This window comes from Petromyzon marinus, chromosome 25, assembly GCF_048934315.1.
Source record: "Petromyzon marinus isolate PM22_M1 ecotype Great Lakes invasive population chromosome 25, UKy_Petmar_22M1.pri1.0, whole genome shotgun sequence".
Taxonomy (NCBI): domain Eukaryota; kingdom Metazoa; phylum Chordata; class Hyperoartia; order Petromyzontiformes; family Petromyzontidae; genus Petromyzon; species Petromyzon marinus.
Window position 1 is genome coordinate 11,095,292 of NC_133691.1, and position 16,665 is coordinate 11,111,956.

General features: G+C 50.7%; 1 protein-coding gene across 3 annotated transcripts in view; it reads right to left on the reverse strand.

Moving 5' to 3' along the window:
- ECI2 (enoyl-CoA delta isomerase 2) overlaps positions 1–16,665 on the reverse strand; it is a 35,035-nt gene continuing 18,370 nt past the window's right edge. For 2 of the 3 annotated variants that reach the window (XM_076069725.1, XM_076069724.1), the window contains exons 2-10: positions 10,314–10,482; positions 8,889–8,987; positions 7,388–7,567; positions 6,792–6,861; positions 6,327–6,429; positions 5,126–5,246; positions 3,726–3,815; positions 3,020–3,163; positions 1–1,755 (exon numbers count right to left, since the gene is read on the reverse strand). In XM_076069725.1, coding sequence (XP_075925840.1) covers positions 1,600–1,755; positions 3,020–3,163; positions 3,726–3,815; positions 5,126–5,246; positions 6,327–6,429; positions 6,792–6,861; positions 7,388–7,567; positions 8,889–8,987; positions 10,314–10,427 — 1,077 coding nt within the window. In that variant the 5' untranslated portion in view covers positions 10,428–10,482 and the 3' untranslated portion in view covers positions 1–1,599. Of the gene's footprint in view, positions 1,756–3,019; positions 3,164–3,725; positions 3,816–5,125; positions 5,247–6,326; positions 6,430–6,791; positions 6,862–7,387; positions 7,568–8,888; positions 8,988–10,313; positions 10,483–15,370; positions 15,479–16,665 lie in introns of those variants that run through there. The other variant, XM_032960397.2, reaches the window with a different exon arrangement.

Sequence of the window (16,665 nt, forward strand, 5' to 3'; positions counted from 1 at the left end):
CCAAGGAAATTGTATTTATTTGCAAACATTAATTAAAATAAGTTACGCAAATCGATTTCACGCGGCGTTGGAAAGTAGAGTAAATGGACTCTGGACGTTTCCCCCACGGCGATTTGGACGCCATGACCCTGAAATGAATGCACCATTAGTGGACCCAGGACGAATTCGATCTCAAACCGAACAGAGCGGTGCAATAGATGTGCGCTCTCTCTCACTTGCTCGCTCTCAGCATCACAACTCACTCACTGACTCGCTCACCCAATCCGCACACCTGCTCATTCGCAGACTCACTCACCGACTCGCTCGCGCTCTCTCTCTCCCCCTACACGCTCACCGATGAAATCCCTCACTCAACACTGGCGCGAGCAAAGGTGGTCCTTTTCAATGTCTACAATAACACAAGCAGAGGTCCCGCCACCACTGACACGATCCTCTCGGCCGAGCAGCACGTGCTGCTAGTGCACTGCATCACGCAGCAGTGTTTAGCGCAGGCCACTACAAATCACCTAATCGCCCGAGTATAGATTCCCGGCACCGGCGAGCATCAGTGGGAAATGATACCTGAACCGATTCTGGCCCTCCCCCAGTTTGACTCGGCCTAACATGAGTATCTACTATGTGTGGGCATGGTCCTGACCACCCCACCCCCTCGTTGCGGCGCTCCAGCCTTAACAGCGTGCCCATGTCCCACTGTTCTGTCGAGCCTAGACACGCAGTTGCATTTGTAAGATAAATAAAAATTATATTGCATTGCAATTGTTGCTCACCAACAGCATCTTGTGTTTGTGGATTTGTATGTGTAGGCGCATATGTATATGTGCTGCGTGCGTATGTGGGCAGCGGTGTTGTGGTTAGCAGGCACCGTTCAATGAAACTAGCGATTCGAATACGATTCTCGCTCACGGCTAACATCGGTGATGAATATCTTAACCTGGTCCTGGGCATCCCCTGAGGTCGACTCGGCCTTAAATTGAGTACCTGGTATGGTGAGTAAACATCAGCAATGGGTAGACAAAAACGTCCGGCCGACTGGCCGGGCGTGTTGCTCACCACCCACCCCTTTGTGTGCTGGCTTGGTCTGCACAGGTGCTTTGCTAACAATACTTTCCCCAACAATCTGTTTAGGCTATATTGGAGGCATTTTTGATGTGTGTGCATGTGTGGTGAGTACTCTATATCTGTGTGTGTGCTTGTGTGTCTGCGTACACGTGTGCATGTGCCTGGGTGTGTCTGCGTCCGCGTGTCTGTGTACGCACGTGTATGTGTGCATCATCACAGGCCAATGCTCTTTCACCAAATCCTGACTGTGCAGCAGCAGCTGCTGATTGGACGTTTACGATACGGAATCTTGGTAAACGCGCGCCACTACAATCAGTCCTATTCGGCGCTAATTCGTCGCTCACGGATGAAACTCCGAGCACATTCCAAAGCGGTACGCTCACACGCAATCTCACGGCGCTGCAACACGAAATGACCACGACGCCTAACCACTAAACCGCACACCCACCACCACCACCACTAGCGCGACGGTGAGACGTGGCGCCACACGGCACCGCACACAGCGGCCGCCTCACCCCACCCCCCGCCCCTGGCAGCGGGCTACAGCTTGGCCTTGCTCTGGAAGAAGCCTGCGATGGCGGCCATGCAGTCTTCGGACTGCCAGCGCTCGATGAGCCGCTGGCACTCGCGCAAGTTGGCCGCATGCAGAGCCTCCCGCTCCGCGTCGCGTGACAGCTGCTTGGAGTACGCCAGGGACTGCGCGTGCACACACGACGACACATCGTTAGTTTGCCTGTTCTTAACTCCCCCCCCGGCACCTCCGAATAGCACGGTTGGCTACGTACGGTGCGAAAGAAGTTCAACGCACGCACGTGCCCTGCGACGCGACCTCGTTACGTGGAGCGGCGCAAATGGCCGCCGTCGCGCTTCGCACAGTTGGAGCATCGCTCGTGCGGAGTAATTAAAAAAATAATCCAAACGACAAAAATTTGTAACAATTTTTACTGTACCAGCCAAATACTTTCATGCATGTTGATTCGAAATGTGGAGGGAAAAACCGGAGGACCCGGAGAAAATCTACACAACCACAGGGAGAACATGCAAACTCCAAATATACAGCAGGCGTTATGGTCAGGATTGAACCCACAACCTCCTGTATACCAGATGAGGTAGTTAACACCTCGCCACCGTGGTGCAGCCCTTTGTTCATCTCACTACCGGATGGTTACACACGTGGGAAGAAATCAGAGCACCAGGAAAATACCCACACGTGCAAGGAGGCAACACTATCCCGTACAGATGAAACAGGTGGCGTGCACATTTGCTGTGCTGTCATCTCCTGGCGAGCCAAGTATGACTCCACCTCGACACCAACGGGGAAGGGAGATTCACAACATCTCTTCGGCAACCCACTAGCCCTCGCTGCCTTCACAGTGCTGGGTTACTGGCAGCCACGAAGTGCACAGCCACCACCACACAGTTAAGTGTTCTCAGAAGGACGAATAGATGGACAGAATATTTTGTGGGGAGATCAATAAGCAACAGTGCCATTAAAGATGTTGCTGTGTTTACTGCCAGCCTTCAACATTTTCTGTCGCTGCTTTTGATTCTAGCACCAGGAAAGATTCGCCGAGTCTCCAGACTTTCTTTCAGGAGGGTCCTGGCAAGTTTTTGCAGCAGTGGGCGGCCATGTTTGCTACGTGCGATCTCAAGCGAGCCAATTCTCAGGTCATTCTTGTTCAGCACTGGGATGCTTTTGGGCCAATTCCCATTACAGTAAAAAACAGTTCAATCGTACACCTTACCGTGTGTTTTTTTTTGCCATTAAAGGAAATCTGAGAACTCGGAGGAAACCCATGCAGAACACACAGAAAAGGCACCCCGAGTCGGGGGTCGAACCCAGGTCCTTCTTGCTGCGAGGCATGAGCGTTAACCGCTGCCCCCCCCCCCCCCCACCGTGCCCAACTGAGCAATTTGCACAAAACAATAGAAACGACGGAACAACGATGGAACCACGCACCTTCTTGGGCAGCTTGGCCAACGTTTCCAAGCGAGCCCACACCTCCCGCTGGAAGCTGTTGTCAGGGTAGACTTCGGTGACAAGGCCCAGGTCGCACGCCTGCTGGGACGTCAGCCTCTTGTTGAAGAGAAGCATCTCGGTGGCCTGGGAGATCGTGAGGACAGGGTGCGCGTGAGACGGACGGACAGAGGGGGACGAGCAGGAGAATGTGCGCACGTCGCACGCACGCAAATTTAACGTGTGGGTGTGTGTTGTTTATATGCGTTGTTACTCTGTCAATGTCCGAAACACCTGGAATTCTGTCGGCTCAAGTAGACTCACACAGAGACCAGTAAACGCGCCCAGAGACCCACAGACTCAGTGGAGACACATTGGGCATGTTTCTCTGCTAATGCCCAAAAACACTTGGAATCCCATCGCTTCAAGCATCCTTTGGTTACCCCTTTTGTCCAAATCACAATTTGATGCCGAGCTCTCTATTCTTCTTGATAACCTCACATGCAATTACCATTTGACCTATACCCTAGGGACGTATGTGGGTGGTCCAGGTGGTGCTGTTGGGTAGGAGGAGCTGGCTGGCGGCTTGCGCACTCGCGTGATATTGGCGATCCCGGTGGTGTGCCAATTCTCTGGCGGCAGGGGGCCAAGTGGCGTCGGTACGGGCAGCGAGCGCCAGGACGCCAGGGCACGGCATGGCGGAGCTCACCTTGGCGGCGCCCATGAGCTTGGGGAAGATGTAGGAGGAGCAGCCTTCGGGGCTCTGACCCAGCTGGCTGAACGGTGTGTGGAACGTCGCCTTGAAGGGAGACAGCGCGAACACCATGAGCACGCACCGAGATACTAAAGAGCTATTAAACATATTCTTAGTTCTTTCGGTAAAGTCACGTTGAAGGGAAACAACAAAATAACAAAATATATATTTATATATTGCTTATATATTTAATTATTTTGTTGTTTCCCTATATATATTTTATTATTTTGTTGTTTCCCTTCAACGTGACTTTACCGAAAGAACTAAGAATATGAATTACTGCAGTCACGAAAGCTTTAAATCAAAATTTAAAGCTATTAAACAATTTTTATTTTACCAGGTAAGGCCCACTGAACTATGTAGCTCTTTTTTCAGAAGCCACCTGGGTATCACAAATATTAGCGTAACAAAGTAGTGGCTTATAGTGTGGATCGAACCCACGACCTCCTGCATACCAGGCAATGGAGATAACATCTCACCACCAGTGGCGCCTCCATTCATCGTGCATGCAAATCGTACGCAAACGTTCCCTTGAGGCTAATGGTCAAAATAATCAGGAGTACAATCGAGATAGGCCAAATAATATGGAAAATACAGACGAGACAGAAAAAAAGACTTACAGATCAAAACAGTACTGACACAAAAAACAAGGTGTATGTGTGCGTGTGTCTGTGTGAGCACGTCTTTCTGTGGGGAGTGGTAGTGTAGCGGTTAGCGCACTGCACCACGAACCTAGCGACCCAAGTTTGATTCCTGCTCACGGCAAACACTAGTGAAAATGATCTGAATCGGTCCTAGGCCTCCCCTAGGTCGACTCGGCCTCAAATTAGTAACTGGTGCGGTGTGTAAACATCGCCACTGGGGAGACAGGCGGCCGGGCGTGGTGCTGGCCACCCACCCCCTTGTGAGCCGTGCCAATCTTCTTTGGTGCTCGCTAACAGCACCTGCCTCAACAGTCTGTTAAGGCTACACGGGGGATCTTTGTCTTTGCATGTATTTGTACAGGAGAACGGTGGCGCAGCGGTTAGTGCAATGCCTTGCAAACCTGGCGACCCGAGTTCAGTTCCCGCTCACGAGCAATATCAGTGGCGAATATCTGAACTGGTCCTGGGCCACCCGCTAGGTCGACCCATAGACTTAAACGAGTACCCGGTGCTGTGTGTAAAAACATCAGCAACGGGGAGACAAAGGCGGCCAGGGCGGCCGTGGCGTTGGCTATTCACGCACACGTGTGTGTGCCGAGCCGACCTTCAATAATGCCTGCTACAACAGCGCTTGCCCCAACAGTCTGTTAGAGGGGGCTATCTCCGGGGGATCCCTTGTGATGTAGACATGCATGTGGGTGGGTGGCCGACCCTGCTGGTAGCGTAGACGGCGTCGTAGAGGCCGAGCAGCGTCACCGACACGCCGACCGCCGGGCCGTTCACCACCGCCACCAGCGGCTTGGGGAATTCGATGAAGGACGACACAAACCTACTGCTCGCGCAGAGGGGAACAGCCATCGTTACCAACGCCAATTAACTGCCCCATCACCGTCGTACGTCGCTCGTCATCCCCCCCCCCGTCACCATCATCCATCACCCATCATCATCGCCATTCACCAGCGTCTATCCTCACTGCTGCCCTTTACCACCGCCAACTGCCACCACTACAGTGCATCAACAGCACCGACCATCATCATTAGAGGCCGACCGAAATTCGGATTCGGTGCCGAAAGTTGGCAAATGGCCTCTTTTGGCATACTTTCAGTTTCGGCTGAAAGTCAATTTTTTACTTTCGGTCTGGTTTGAGTTTCGGCCGAAACTGATATTGACTTTCGGTCGTCATTCGTTAACCGAAGATCTATCACTCTGCCTATCGGTCGGTCAGTCGGCGCTAGGCAATCCTATGCGATAGGCTGCAAACTCACACACGTACACACACACGTACACACATACACACACACGTACACACAAACACATACACACACACACGTCAGCAACAGCAGCAGCAGCTTGGGAGCGAGGTCACAGCCGCAACCATGATCTGCTAATGTATATACGACCGGTCAAGAGACGGCAGCCTGTCTGGCTGAATGCGGAAAAACTGTTGTTTCTTAACTACAACATTCGTTTGTTTGGATATAATTACTAAGTAACACTTAAAGATTTGATATTTAGCGACTCTTATTGCAGGCTCTGAATGATTAGTTCTAGATTTCTTTTTAATTAAAGTAGCATTACATCATGACATATTTCATAAATCTTGTGTTCGGTAACTTCGGTTATATACCTTTCGGTCTCGGCCGAAAGTGAATTTAAACTTTCGGTTTCGGCTTTGATTTATGGTTTCGGCCGAAACTGAAACCAGAAATTCAGTTTTGGTCGGCCTCTAATCATCATCACTACTCGTCACCCGCCACCAATCACGACCACCGCCACTCATCGGCCATCACCGCCAGTCATCGCCACCACCACTACTGACCACCATTGCCCATCACCACTGGCATTTATCAATCACCATCAGCACCCAACAACACCACCACTGCCACCGCCTCACCCACTCCCACCGGCTCACCGCAGCAGGTCGGCGGCGTCGAGCGCCATCTGCTTGATGCCGCTGGGCGGGATGTTGGTGAAGTTGCTGAGGTCGTTGCCGCTGCAGAAGTAATCGCCGGCGCCTGGGGCAAGAGGTGCATGTGTGCCGGTGAACACACAAACGTGCGTGCTCGCTCACACTCTCGCCGGTGCTCACACATACACACTGGTGCAGGTGCACACACGGCTACAGTGTTTCATTCACGGTGCTATGAGTCTGGTAACCCGAGAGCAACTCCCAGCCACGGCTATCCAACCCCTCCCCAATCCTTAACGAAGCAACACTGACCAGCGTGAAGTACGGTCAAATAAACCCCGTGACCTCATTGCTGTGTGGAGGTTTTCATCCAGCAGTGGATTGGCAAAAGGACTGCAAACTAATGATCATGTACAACATTGGAACAAGCATATATATGTAGATGCGATGGCGTATGGGGAATCTCGCCTGTGATAACGGCAAACGCGGACTCGTCTTTCCCAGCCTCCTCCAACGCCTTCATGATCTCTTCGTACATCTGGGAGGTGACACGGGTACTCAACGACCATCGCAACACATCGCACCTCTCACGCGTCGGCACTTGCAAACCGCACATCCTCCGTGACGATGGTATGCACGTCTCAAGTCAGATGGCGGCAGGAGTTCCCAGTGAGCTACAAGGGCCATTCTTTTAACGGCGAGTCAGCCGGGAGATAGCAGTGGCAGCAAAGCGCCGCGGTTGCGATGTTAACTACCTCGCCTAGTATGCAGGAGGTCATGGGTTCGATCCCAAACCTGACGCTTGCTGTATATTTGGAGTTTGCGTGTTCTCTCTCCCCGTGGTGGCGTGGATTTTAATCCTGGCTCTCCGGTTGTATCCCTCCACATTTAGAATCAACGTGCGTATATAGTATTTGGCTGCTGTAAATTTCCACACGATATGCCACTAATTTAAGCTGTAATTTGTGGTCAGGTCGCTTCTGAAAAAGAGAATATAGCTCAGTGGGCCTTATCTGGTAAAATAGAAACATTGTTTAGTTTAGGGCTGAGTTTGTGGGCGTCACCGTGATGTTGATGGCGTTCTTCTTGTCGGGCCGGTTCAGCGTGATCACCGTCATGTTGTTCTCACGCTTCAGCTGCAGGGTCTGGTAAGCTGTGGCGCCGGCCTCCGTCGACGGAGCAGCAGGAGTCTCGGCCGCCACCAGCGAGTCGATGAGCTGCACGTACTTCAGCCGAGCCTCCTCCTGCCGGGGTTCAACGGCGGGGGGGTGGTGGAAGTGTCATCACGAGCAATCGTGATTAGAGAGACGGCTCATGCGGTCAGTCGCTGGGGATCAAACCGGGTTGAGACCTCAATCTGTAAACTAAACTATTTTTTATATGACCAGGTAAGGCCCACTGAGCTGTTAGCTTCTTTTTTTAGAAGCGACCTAGCCATGAATAATAACTCAACGAAGTGGATTATCGTGTGGAAATTTATTGCAGCCACGCAAACTGCAAATATACAGGCGTCAGGGTTCTGCATCAAACCCACGACCTCCTGTATACCAGGCGAGGTAGTTAACATCTCACCACCATGGCGCCGTCTAACCCAGGATCTCAACATACATACAGAGGTGGTTGGGTGGCTCATGGGGTCAATCGTTGGAGACCAAATCGGGTTGAGACACCTCAATCCGTATTGCAACAACTGGAGAGATGCGGGAGCGCTGGCCGTGATGATCTCTGGACCTTGACCTGGCATTGAGGTTGCCATGTGCGACTCGCTGTACCCCCCACTAAGAAAGTTAAAGTGAGAGGTGGTCCGGGTGGGCTAAGGGGGTTCATAATGGCCAGGTCAGAGATGGTGAGTGGGCAACGGCTGAGATCTTGGGTTAGAGTGAAGGATTCAGCCCTCCTCGACGTAGCTGGGTCTCCTCAAATGTAGCGAGCCGATGGTCTCAGCCCGTTTACGAATTATCCACGCGCAAAAAAAATACGTCGCGTTAAATTCCATTTACACTTAAAATTGGCTCAATCCAGCTCTGAGAATAACACGAAAATATATCCATTTGATTGCCATGCCGCGAACATGTCCACTACAAAGCTGTCAAAATCTGAGAGTTTGTTTACCATATAAGAACTCAATTACAAGGTCAACCTGGTGAAGATGGCCTTAGAATGTAAAGATAACATGAGCACATGCGCTCTAAATGTTGGGATAATAATGATTTGATGTTTGAAATAGCTGCCCTCAAAACTTGCATCATCTCGAAGATTTTGATAGGGCACCCTCAGTGGAAGCTATCTCTGGGCGGCACCTGGCCTGCAAGTAGGGGGCAATTGAGTAATTTTCGGGTATTTTTCGAATTGGCAAATTTGGACCGTGATGCCAGCACACAATGGGCCACTGAACAAATGACACCAGGTGATCTTTTACGTCCACCTCGAAGCAGACAAGTGCGTATCTTTACGGTTAACACAATAGCGGTAATGACCAGGGTGGCCTGCTGGCATTTGAACCGGCGAACCTCCTGGGCCACGTCATCAGCCCGTAGACTCCCGGAACTGACACGCGGCGGTTACCTTGCTCAGAGGTCCCAGGTTCTTCCACGCCTCCCACTTCATTTTGTTGACAAAGTCCAGCATTCCGGGCTTGGGGGTGTTGCAAGACCCCTGCGTGGACTGAACGGACACAGCAGGGCACATCAAGACCCACTGCCAATGCTCAACCACAGCGCCAAACCGACGGCTCAAAATAGAAATCGCCACCGACGCCGCTTCTACACCTCGCCCCCCCCCCCCCCAAAAATAACATTTGGCGGCTGGCTCAGGCTGCCTCCCACGCCATGGAAATTCCATCCCGGCCCAGCAGGGGGAAAACGTCCTGATAACGATTTCTGTCAGCAAGCGGCGCTGCAGATAGCAGCTTACGGGGAGGCCGGCGGACACACGACAGACCGCTTCCGTCAAAACGCCGCCTTACAGCAGGGAAACAAAGACAAAGTACCCGTATAGCCTCAACAGACTGTTGGAGCAAGTGCTGTTAGCGAGCACCTATGAAGGCCGGCACGGCACACGAGGAGATGGGTGGCCAGCACCTCGCCCAACCGCCTTTATCTCCCCAGTGGCGACGTTTACACACCGCACCAGGTACAGCAAGATACACACACGCGCACGTAAGTACGGTGCTTTAAAAAAATATGAAAGGGGGGTGGGGCTGAGCCTTCGGTAGGGGGGGGGGTTTGCCCCCCCTCCAGCCTCCTCCCACGGGACTGCTGCACATGTACTCATGTCCCTCTCTCTCTCTTTCCATATTGCTCATGTCACAGTCGACCTCTCCTCCTCCCCACGTCTCTAGAAACCATCTTCTCTGTACACCTCTTACTTTCCGTACAGGGGTGTTTCCCCTCTGGCCGGCCGCTGTATACCTCGGTGTGTGGTGGTGGTGATTGGGGTTGGGGTGGTGGTGGTTGTGTAGCGGTTAGCGCGCTGCGCTGCGAACCCAGCGACCCGACTTCGATTCCCGCTCACGGCTAACACCAGTGACGATTTCCCGGACCGGTCCTGGGACTCCCTAGGTCTACTCGGCCTCAAATGAGTACCCGGTGCGGTGTGTAAAAACATTGCCACTGGGGAGCCAAAGGCGGTCGGGCGTGGTGCTGGTTACTCACCTCCTCATGTGCCATGCCGGCCTTCATAGGTGCTATTTGCTAACAGCACTTGCTCCGACAGCATGTTAAGGCTATACGGAGGATCTTTGTCTTTGGTGGAAGTGGTGGTGGTGATTGGGGTTGGGGAGGTAATGGTGGGGGGGTGGTGGTGATTGGAGTTGTGGTGGTGGTGATTGGGGTTATGGTGGTAGTGGTGATTGGGTTGTGGTGGTGGTGATTTAGGTTGTAGTAGTGATGGTGGTGATTAAGGTTGTAGTAGTGTTAGTGATTGGGGTTGTGGTGGTGGTGGCAGTGATATGGGAGGGGGTGTGGTAGTTGGTGGGGGTGCGTGTACCACCTGCTTGAAGAGTGCGTAGATCTGGAGTTTTGCCTCATTTCCTGGGTCCGACGTCAGCTGTCCCAGCCGCTGCTTCGCCGCCTCAAACTCGGCCTCACTCGCTACGGGACGCATGGCCACGGCGGAGCTGCGGAGGCCGGCGCGAGGAATGTTTCTCCACGGCACTGTCCTGCACGGCGGCGAAGACGAAGCGGAGGACGAGCACGTGGTCAAGACGACGCGACGTCGCACCGCTCCGCGCTCCAGAGTGCGAACTCCGAACAACTTCTGAAGACGGCCGCAGTAGTGCGTGGCGGAAGCCCGAGAGAAGATAAGCTCAGCAAGAAATACCACACTCGGATCATGAGTGGCAGCAAAAACCTACACGTTGAATCCTCCGGAGGGACAATGCCACCGACGCCGTTGAGCGGTATGGTTGGCGATTATGCTGTGAACTCTGTACCACTTTGCCAATCATCACTGATCAGTGGTAACGGTGCAGCGGGTAAATGATTTACCTGCTGTTGTTTTCCTCGTGGTGCTGAAATGAACTCTAAAAGTAACGCGAGTCTGGATCACCAAGCTCGTCCCTTAAACAAGAACGACTCTAGAGGAGACTTTGGCGCCGTCGTCTTTACACCGTGATATGCGAACCGGAAGCTCATCCTCGTGCCAATTTTGGCTCTTTAGTTAAAAGCGAAACGACGGATAAACACCTTCTACTAAATCAATACTATGGCGAGTGCGATTGGAAATTTGAATCAAAAAGTAGAATTATGATGGTGTGCTGTGCTGGACTATGCCCCAAATGTCTATGCTCCCGACTTCACCAACCTGCACTGACCAGTACGGTGAAGTATGGCCAAATAACCTTGATGACCCGCACGGCATTGGGAGGCCCTCATTCAGTAGTTTATTGACAAAAAAGGGGCTGTCTGTACATGTGCACCGCAATGAAGATCATGACAACGTCGACAGCAGTGGGATGATGATGATGGTTTGAAAACTATTGTAACGTTGTCACTGTCCGCCAAATAGGTTCGAGAGAGTAACCAGGCAGGCCGTAGCCAGCCGCCAATCCTATTTTGGGTTGGAGTGGCAGCAGTGTGTCTGTATGTTGAACTTCTTTCGCACCGTATGGAGCCAAATGTGCCAATCAGAGGTGTGGGGGAAAGGGCAACAAACTAAATACAAAAATAAGTTCTCCAGCAATGAGTTTGCAATCAAAATAATAAAAGTACATAGCTCCAGTGGCTTCCTAATATCGGAAGGAAAATCGTTTCCAAATGGCTACAGAAGCGTATCTGAAAGTGCACAATGTTGCGCTGATAGTCTCTGTTCGATGGCCAGCCAATATCAGCTGCTGTGAGGATGAACCGGAGTTCGTGTGTTGATTTATATGCTCCTTAACAAGATCAGCAATGTATTGTGGTTCATTTGTGGCAAGAGCTTTAAAAGTGGCGGCGCTGATTCCATAAAAAGTTGCTACTCAATCTCCCGTCCAGGTCACGTCTTCTCGTGAGACCCGACTCCCGCCGACGAGACAGCGAGTGTCGAATCCGGTCCAGAGTTTGCTCGTGTTTGAACCAATGCCGCTTTAAATCATGGGCTCCAAGATGGCCGCGTGGCAAGCTTAACTGATGCAATGTGTAAAAGAAAAATGCCCAAGTGAGATTATATATACATGGCTGTGCAGTGCACTCATCCAACTTGCAAACAACTACACCACCCCCCACCCGCCTCTCTCTCTCTCCGGTGGTGACTTTGGCTGAGGTTGCGGTAACGCTGGGTGAAGGTCAACGGGTGTGGATTTCTTGGCCTTCACAGCCAAATGTCCACTCGCCTGCAGGAAAGCAGTTTAAACCCCAGGACCCATCCACCGACTTGTTGACCTGTGATGGTTCTAGACTACCGTGTGTGGTTTAGATGTTAGCGATCTCTTATTATTTCGTATGGCTGATGTACTATTTTCATGTTTTTATCAGGGAAGGCCCACTGAGCTTTACAGCTCTTATTCAGAAGCGACCTGGCCACAAATGATAGCTCAACGAAGTGGCTTGTCACGTGGAAATGTATAGCAGCCAAATACTCTAGCGCATGTTTATAAATGGCGAGGGAAAAACCGGAGGACCTGGACAAAAATCCACGTGACCACGGGGAGAACGTGCAAACTCCAAATATACAGGCGTCAGGGTCGGGATCGAACCCATGACCACCTGTCTACCAGGAGAGGGAGATAACATCTCACCACTGCAGCATCCTTGTTGCGCCGCATGTAGATGCATGTAGAAGCGGAGCAACAACTGCAACTTCACATTCAGGTGGTCAAGCCAGACAACCGTGTCAGGAGCAGCGGAGTGTGTCGCCGTGATGTTTCATTTGTATTTGCGGTTTGAGCGTTGGATGGGAGGGTTAGGGCTGTGTGTCGAGACCACTGATGCAGCCTCCTCCACCTCCCCATCCTCATCTCTCCTGACCCACTGCCGGCGGCCTTGGGCTGTGGGTGTCCATGTAGCAGAGCTGCGAAGCTCATCTGGAGGGGGGGCCTTGCCAGCGGAACCCTTGAGACTGTGAAGAAACGTTCACTTGGGCAGGAAACGTCGCTGGGAGAGACGAAGACCGGTTGGAGGGTCAAGCCTCACAATGGAGTGGCAGCCAAAGGAGGGGAAATGCACCATGACCAGACGTCCACCTTACGGGGAGATGGAGCCATGAAATTGGCTCGTGATGACGAGATGGACTGTCGCGTGGCGAGACTGTTAGATGGGTTGAGCGATTTTGGGGGGAGTCGTCATCCAGCAGTGGATAGATCATGGCTGATAATGATGAAGGTAAGGGCTTTGTGTGGTTTAGTGGTCGTTAAAGAGGTAACGTGTCGCAGCTAGCGTGCTGCGCAAACAATCCGGCGACCCGAATTCCATTTCCGCTCACGGCCAACACCAGTGAAGATTATCTCAACCGGTCCTGGGCCTACCTTAGGGTCGACTCAGCCTAAAATGAGTTCCCGGTGCAGTGTGTAAACATCGCCACTGGGGAGACAAAGGCGGCCGGGCGTGGTGCTGGCCACCCACCCCCTCGTGTGCCGTGCCGGCATTCATAGGTGCTACTCGCCAACAGCACTTGCCCCAACAGTCTGTTAAAGGTTACACTGGGGGTCTTTGTCTTTTTGCGTCTTCTGGTCTAACACCGTTTTGAGACTAGGCTCAAAAGAAAGCTGTCTCTGGTGTGGACCAATCAGTTTCAAAGGCAATGCATCATACTACCGGAGTATGTTTTTTTGTATGCATTCTGACCACAAGTATTGTGGTTAATGTAGACATGATTCCAAGTAAAAGGTTTCAGTTTGGTGTTTTAACATCTAAACACCTGTTTTGTTGCCAGAAAAACGGGGAAAACCTACTCTCATATTTTGGTACTGACAAAGGCTATTCCGTGATGTTACAGAGTTCGGCTGACCGCTGGCAATGCACTTGTCAAGTCATCCCTGGTGCGCGAAACCCACAGCACCTGGGATTATCCCGTAACCTCCTGCCGGGCGCCTTCACCACCGCAGGTGCACCTAGCCTGGCACAAGCGCGTTATGACGTCACCGCCATGAAGTGTCGGTTAATCAGCTAAGAGAGTTACGGCTGCAATCTATAATGGCTACCACCACCACCATGCAAATAACAGGTTATTTACATTGGGCAGACGGGACGTAACATCAGCGTAAGACTAAAAGAACATCAGAGAAATATTAAATTATCTCAAACACAACTGTCGGCAGTGGCAGAACATGCTTGTCAACAAGGACACTCAATTGATTTTGACAATGTTGCAGTGGTGTGTAAAACTAATTATTACTGGCAAAGACTAATTAGAGAATCCATTGAAATTGAGAGGAACAAGAATAACTTTAATCGCTCTGACAGCTACCGGCTTAGTGCGGCCTGGAAGCGTATTATTAAATAATACACATTACATTTTGATTTAAAGAATTACTAATCTACAACTCATTACTAATCATAACCAATGACTGATTACTAATCGATTATATAATTACATTACCCCCCCCTCCGCCTCTAATCACTGCACCTGATGAGTTAAGTGATGACGTCACCCTGCTGCTCTATATAAAACCGGGAGCAAGCGAGGGCTTTACCATTCTGGCGAATTGCCCGATGATGCTGGAAGTATTTACCAGCGAAACGTCGTACTCAAACTGTAAATGTGGATTAACTCTTCAACACACCGGTGGGCTGAAGTAGTGAATTATTTGTCTTTTGTCAACGTGACACTTTTTTTTTGCTGATTGGCCGTGTCGGGTGGTGGAGGGTTACGACACATTTATAAATAAACGCGATCTAACCCAAAAACCTTTATTATGAATAATATTGGTCGCGAAAGCCTACGTGTTAAACTAAATAACAGGTTGTTGTAGGCTAAGGCCGGGCTACGTGGGAGGGCAGAGCAGCCAAAACTCCTTCCCCTGCACCTCCGATGAGCACAGCTGGCCACCATTCCTGTCAACCCCTTATCAGTGCCCTACCTTATTACAGACCTAATCCAGACATTATTGGTCACCCCGTGCCCCTTATAAATCTCATCGTTCATCCTACAAAGTCCCATCACAAGGCAGAAACACAAATAGACACTTAATTTATGTTGCCCGTATTGAACCTAAAAACTCAATTTCCCTGCACAAGAATAATACGGGGTAAACCGTATGAGTTGACCGGTTTGGGGCTACGTACGGTGCGAAAGAAGGTCAACAATATTGACCGGGGTGGCGAAATATGGCGAAGACAACCACAGCCCCACCACGACCCGTACGGTGTGGTTAGAACTTCGTTCAGTCATCCAGCAGTGGATTAAGCGCGGTAGAGTGCACGCGTACAGTGCGTTTTTGGGTGTAACGCGACCCGGCTACAGCTCACCCACTTGGCTCAAATCCTTTGCGAACTTTGATCTGCGTGTAAATAACTTCGTGTTTATACATTTCCCCTCTCTAAACGACGGCAATAATTACAACTCTGAACGAGCGTTTCCGAAACGCCTCGGCACGCAGCCGCCAAATCGCCGCATTCGCCGCCACCGACCTGAACGAAGCGCGCAGCAGCAGCCCGCTCAGCTGAGCCACAGCCGCCATCGCAAAGTGACGTCCGGCCCGCGAGATTACGTCATGTAGCCGCCTCGGACGCGTTGGTTACGTGACGTCGCGTGGGTGACATGCGGTCACGCGCGTGGTTGTGTGACGTGACGTCGTGCAAGGGGGGGGGGGGGATGGAGTGCGGTGACGTCAGGAGTAGACAGGAGAGCTCAGAATCGGAAAATGTATTTACGCTGGAGGAATCCGATGAGCTATGAAGATCTTTTTGTTCACAGATGTGGGTAACTGTTTATAACCGAATAAAACAAAAACAAGCATTCTTTGGGTATTTCGGTAAAGTCACGTAGATAGAACAATAAAATAATAAAAATAAAGTGAATAAAAAGAATAAAGTGTATCACGATGTTTCGATCGCAACACAAGCAATCGTCATCAGGTGAAAAAAGAGGGGGAAAAGCTACTGAAGCAGGCTGTTTTAAAGATTTGAAATGGGTGTAGCCCATGGGTCATTAATCTAAGGACTTTACCGAAAGACCCAAAGAACATGAATTCCTACAGTCACGAAAGCTTTATGTAAAAAAACAAGCTTTCAATATAATGTGTAAAGTTAAATTCACATCAGGCGCTAGGGTAGAAATAAGTGCTGTCTCCAACTCTTATGATCTCTCTCTTTGTGCTATGAAGAAGGGCCATTGCCTGAAACGTCGCTTCTTGCATAGTTTTCCGTTAAAGGCTATACAGTGTTATTGATTCTGATTCTATTGATGAGCGTCTTGAACACCGTGCTGTGACGTCATGTCGCCGAAGGGGTTGACACATTTGTTTGTTGACGTCACGCTTTTGTTTGACACATTTTGACCAATACAATGCAGTAAATTTATTTTTTACAGGCGAATTGTTAAAAAACATTTTATATTCAATGTTTGAAAAAAGAGTTATCAAGCTATCTGGTGATACTGCTGCGTTGGCAGCGGTGTGCAAACAATGAAGGCCGAGATTCACAAGGACACTGGCCTTAATGGGGGAAAAAATGTCAAACTGTAATCTTACCTATGAACGTCATTTTTTGGCTGTCTGTCCGTCTCTCTGTCCGTCTCTCTGTCTGTCTGTGGATGCACATTTGTGAAGGATTTGGCTCACAAACCGTGGGGTTTACGTTTAAAAATAGTAGTTACATTAACAATTTAGTGCTATTCAGTATTATTTAATTACTTACTCACACAGCGCTAAAGCTGCCCGGGGGTTGCCCCTAGCAACGCACACGCATCATCGGTGGAGGGGCGG